The sequence below is a fragment of the Ornithorhynchus anatinus genome, chromosome 8 (assembly GCF_004115215.2).
Source record: "Ornithorhynchus anatinus isolate Pmale09 chromosome 8, mOrnAna1.pri.v4, whole genome shotgun sequence".
Taxonomy (NCBI): Eukaryota; Metazoa; Chordata; class Mammalia; order Monotremata; family Ornithorhynchidae; genus Ornithorhynchus; species Ornithorhynchus anatinus.
Window position 1 is genome coordinate 32,918,361 of NC_041735.1, and position 4,355 is coordinate 32,922,715.

The 4,355-nt window shown below is 47.7% G+C and overlaps 1 protein-coding gene across 1 annotated transcript; it reads left to right on the forward strand.

The window, feature by feature from the left end:
- Window positions 1–3,126: 3,126 nt before the first annotated feature.
- Window positions 3,127–4,068, forward strand: ORNANAV1R3157 (vomeronasal 1 receptor ornAnaV1R3157). The gene has a single exon (NM_001253549.2). The coding sequence runs from the start codon at window positions 3,127–3,129 to the stop codon at window positions 4,066–4,068; it is 942 nt and encodes a 313-aa protein (NP_001240478.2).
- The last annotated feature ends 287 nt before the right edge of the window (window positions 4,069–4,355 follow it).

Genomic DNA, 4,355 nt, shown 5'->3' on the forward strand with positions numbered 1-4,355 from the left:
TCCAAGGGTCACACAGCCATCAAGTGGTGGTGCTTGGATTTGAACCCACGTCCTCAGACTCCCAAGCTTCTTCCACTTGGCCACACTGCTTCTATCCTTATGGTCCCTCTCTAGGTTGGGGAAATCACCATACTGTTCACAGAGGTGAGATTATTCTGTGCCCTCAGCGGCTCTGGGTACAATGTCCCCTATTTTTCTGAGGATGCCATGGGACAGACTCCAGGAGTTCATCCCCCCACTTGAGCTAAGGTCTCGTAGAGGCCTCAGAACCTCTTCTCTATGTCTTTCATTTGTCCCTTCTCTCCTTTGCCTTTTCCTGTAACTGTGGTGACATCAGCTCCACAGTCATGGTCAACTGACTCATGACTGCCTGATGGGCCTCCTTAACCTCCTGGAGGCTCTATCCTCTTCCATTAAGGCTGAGATGTCAGTCATATTTACTGAGCATGTACTGTGTGCAGAGCACTATACTAAGCACTTGGGAGACAACATTACAACACTATGCCAGACACATTCCCTGCCCACAGTGAGCTTAGAGTCAAGAGCCAGACAGACATCAATATAAATAAACTATGTATATGTACTTGAGTGCTGAGGGGCTTGGAGGGGAGATGAATGAAGGGAGCAATTCAGAGCATGCAGAAAGGAGAGGAACAAGAGGAAAGGAGGACTTAGCCAGGGAAGGCCTCTTGGAGGAGATGCGCCTTCAACAAGGCACTGAAGCTGGAGAGAGTAATTGTCTGATGGATTTTAGGATGGAGAATGTTCCAGGACAGAGGAAGGATGTGGGGGAGAAGTCTGTGGCAAGGTAGATGAGACTGAGGTACAATGAGAAAGTTAGCATTAGAGGAGGGAAGTGTGTTGGCTGTATTGTACTAGGAGGGAAGCAAGGTGCAGTAGGAGGGGGCAAGATGATTGAGTGCTTCAAAGCCAATGATGAGGAGTTTCTGCTTGGTGTGGAGGAGTGGGGAAGCATCTTGAACGTTTTGGTAGAAAAATGATCTGGTCAGTAGTGTGAAGTTTGGATTGAAGAGGGGAGAGGAGACAAGAGTCTGGGATGTCAGCAAAGAGACTGATGCAGTAATCAAGGCAGGATAGGATAAGTGGTTTTATTAACATGGTAGCAGTTTGGGTGGAGAGGAAAGGGCAGATTTTAGCGGTACCATGAAGGTGGAACTGACAGAACATATTCAAGGTGGATTGAATGTGTGGGTTAAATGAGAAGGAGGAGTCAAGGATAAGGCCCAGGTTACGGACTTGTGAGACAGGAATGGTGGTGGTGCTCTCTATGCTGATGGGAAAGTCAGGAAGAGGACAGAGTTTGGGTGGGAAGATGAGGAGGAATGTTTTTGGCATGTTGAGTATGAGGTCATGGAAGGACATCCAAGTAGAGATGTCTTGAAGGCAGATGGAGATGCGAGACTGCAGAGAAAGAGAGAGATGGTGGCCAGAGTTGTACATTTGATTCTCATCTGAATAGAGTTGATAGTTGAAGCAATGAGAGCAAATGAGTTCTCCTAGGGGATGGATGTAGTTGGGGACCCAGAACTGAACCTTGAGGGAAACCCACAGTAGGGGGTGGAAAGTAGAGGAAAAGCATGTGAACAAGACTGAGAATGAATGGCCAGAAATATGGGGGAGAACTAGGTTGTAGCACATGGCCTCTTTTTTCTCCAAGATGACCCTTATCTCTTCCACTACTGCTTGGAATTGTCAGTATCTTGGACTGTCTCTATTACCGATTTGTTCATTCCAAGCACTTAGTGCAGTGCTCTGCACATCGTAAGTGCTCAATAAATACTACTGAATTGGAATAGAATGGTCCCTTTTATTCCTTGCTGACCTTATTACCTGGAGGTAATACTCATTACTGAGAAGGTGCTCCCCACAGGGCACACGATTACCACTGTTGGCCCTCCTTTTGGATTCCCTTTAGGTCCTAGATTGACATCTTGTCTGACCTCCTGGAGTACCTTGGGTCCTTGAAGGGCCCACCCCAATTTCAAATATATTTGACAATAAGGTCACTTTTGAAGACCCAGGACTGCAGGGCTGGTGGTCAGCCTGGGGTCTTGCTCATTCTCACCAGGTGATCAATTCAGGAGCTGGGTTTTACGTTTCAAGATCATGCTCATAGAGCCATGATTTGAGCCCAAATCTCCAGTGGACCTTGCCGCAGAAAAGGAAGGGGAGTCCATGGTTCCAGCAAGCTGGACTTTATTACCTAATTGAGTAGCCCAGCAGGCTGTCTGTCCCAGAACCCAGTTTGGCACTCTACCCCATCACTTCTCCCTGTCCTCAGGTGACTCCATCAAGGTAGCAGCCTTATTTGGATTTGGCTAGTTGTGTCTCCTCAATCTCTCTTCCTAGGTTACCTCTCCCTTGTCTCTCATCCGGTCTCTCTTGTCTCTTCTCCAGTCCTTCCAGGACACAGTAAGCACTCAATAAATATGACTGAATGAATGAAGGATAGGGTGGGTTCCTTTCCACAGTGATTTGGTTGTCACTAAAGAAGAAGGAGTATGCTTTAATATTCACAAGAACCCTTTCATTATCAACATTTCAGTTTCAACAGCATTATTATGTGCAAAATACTGTGCTAGATGCTGGGGGTAAAGTTCATGAACGATATAGATATAGGAGCAGGGCAGCCTCCAGTGATCATGGATGAGTCAAGCTGTGCTCACCGGATGACTACTCCCCAACTGGAACAGGGCCTGGGCGAGCCATGGGTGCGAGTGGGGAGTAGCTTCTCTCCAAGAAGCTGGATATTGGGTTGTTCATTGTGGGACTTAGGCTCAAAATACCTCTGGCCCATGGCTACAGCTGCTTATTAAGAGTCATTGTGACCTACACATGTACTGGAATTCTTTGAATTGACTATTCAGTCTGTAGGTATCAGGTAAGCAGTGGGCATAATATGCTGAATAGTTCAAAAAGCTTTTGAAATCTGGGGTTGATCAAAATGGATTTTGGAAACTTGACCATTCCCTACCAATCTGACAGACATACTCACTTCATTTTGGATCCTTTGCAAGTTTTCTTTTCATCTCCAGGCACTAATTCGCATGTCTCTGGTCCATCCTGATTTCTCCAGTGGTCCTGTGGAAATTTGTTTCCAAAGCGATGACTGTTGATGTGGCTCAGGGAGTCTGTTACCTCTCCCAGACTGGACTAGGTATCCTGGGGAACTCTCTCCTCATTACACTCCGCCTCACTTCATTCCTACTGGGTTCCAAACCAAAGCCCACAGACCTGACCATCGTCCACCTGGCCCTGGTCCACATCGTGATGCTTCTTACAAGGTGGATCATCATGGCATCAGGGAAGCTAGGGCTGCAGCTTGTCCAGAATGATGCTGACTGTAAGCTCTTCACCTATGTCTACCGCATTACACGGGCCCTCTCCATCTGCACCACTGCCCTCCTGAGCGTGGTCCAGGTCATCACCATCAGTCCTAGCACCTCCTATCTGTTCCAGCTCAAGGTTCAGATCCCAAATGCCATCCGCCCGGTCTTAGCCATCTTGTGGATTCCCAACTCCCTGATAAGCACCAACCTTCTGTTCCAAATGTTCGCCTCTTCCAATACAACCAACACTGATTCCAACTGTTATTTGGTGCCTATAAACACACTCCTCCAGGGGCTGATTCTCACCTTCATGGCTCTCCGTGACATCCTCTCCCTGGGGCTCATGAGCTGCTGCAGTGGTTACATGGTCCTTCTCCTGCACCGACACGGGCACCAGATCCAGTATCTTCACAGCCCCAGCCAAGCCCCTGAAACCTCACCAGAGAGACGAGCCACCCAGACCATTGTGCTGCTGGTGAGCTGCTTTGTAGTCTTCTACTGTGGAGACCTTGTCTTTTCCCTGTTTCTAGGGACATCCATGAAGAATAATGCTGCCGTCTTCAATGCTACCATGTTTGTATCCTGTGGGTATGCCACTATCAGCCCCTTTGTGTTGCTCACCTGTGACAGAAGGGTCATTAAGTTCCTAGCTGATTTTCTGGGGAATAGGTCCCTCAAATCCCCTCAGATCACAGTGCTCTCTGCCAGCCCTACTTGATATGGAAATCCAAGTGGAGTCAAGCATTGCACTCTGCTTCGATCTCATCTATCTCTCTGCTAATCTCTCCATCGTGTCCTGACACTGGCCTGGAAAACCCTCGCTTTTTGATCTGACAGATAGTTACTCTCTCCATCTTCAGAGCTTTATTGAAGGCTCATCTCCTCCAAGAGGCCTTCCCTGTCTAAGCCCTCCTTTCTTCTTCTCCCACTGCCTTCTGTATCACCCACTGAATTTAGATTTATTCCTTTTTTTGACCCCTCCCCCAAACACAGCACTTATTGCAG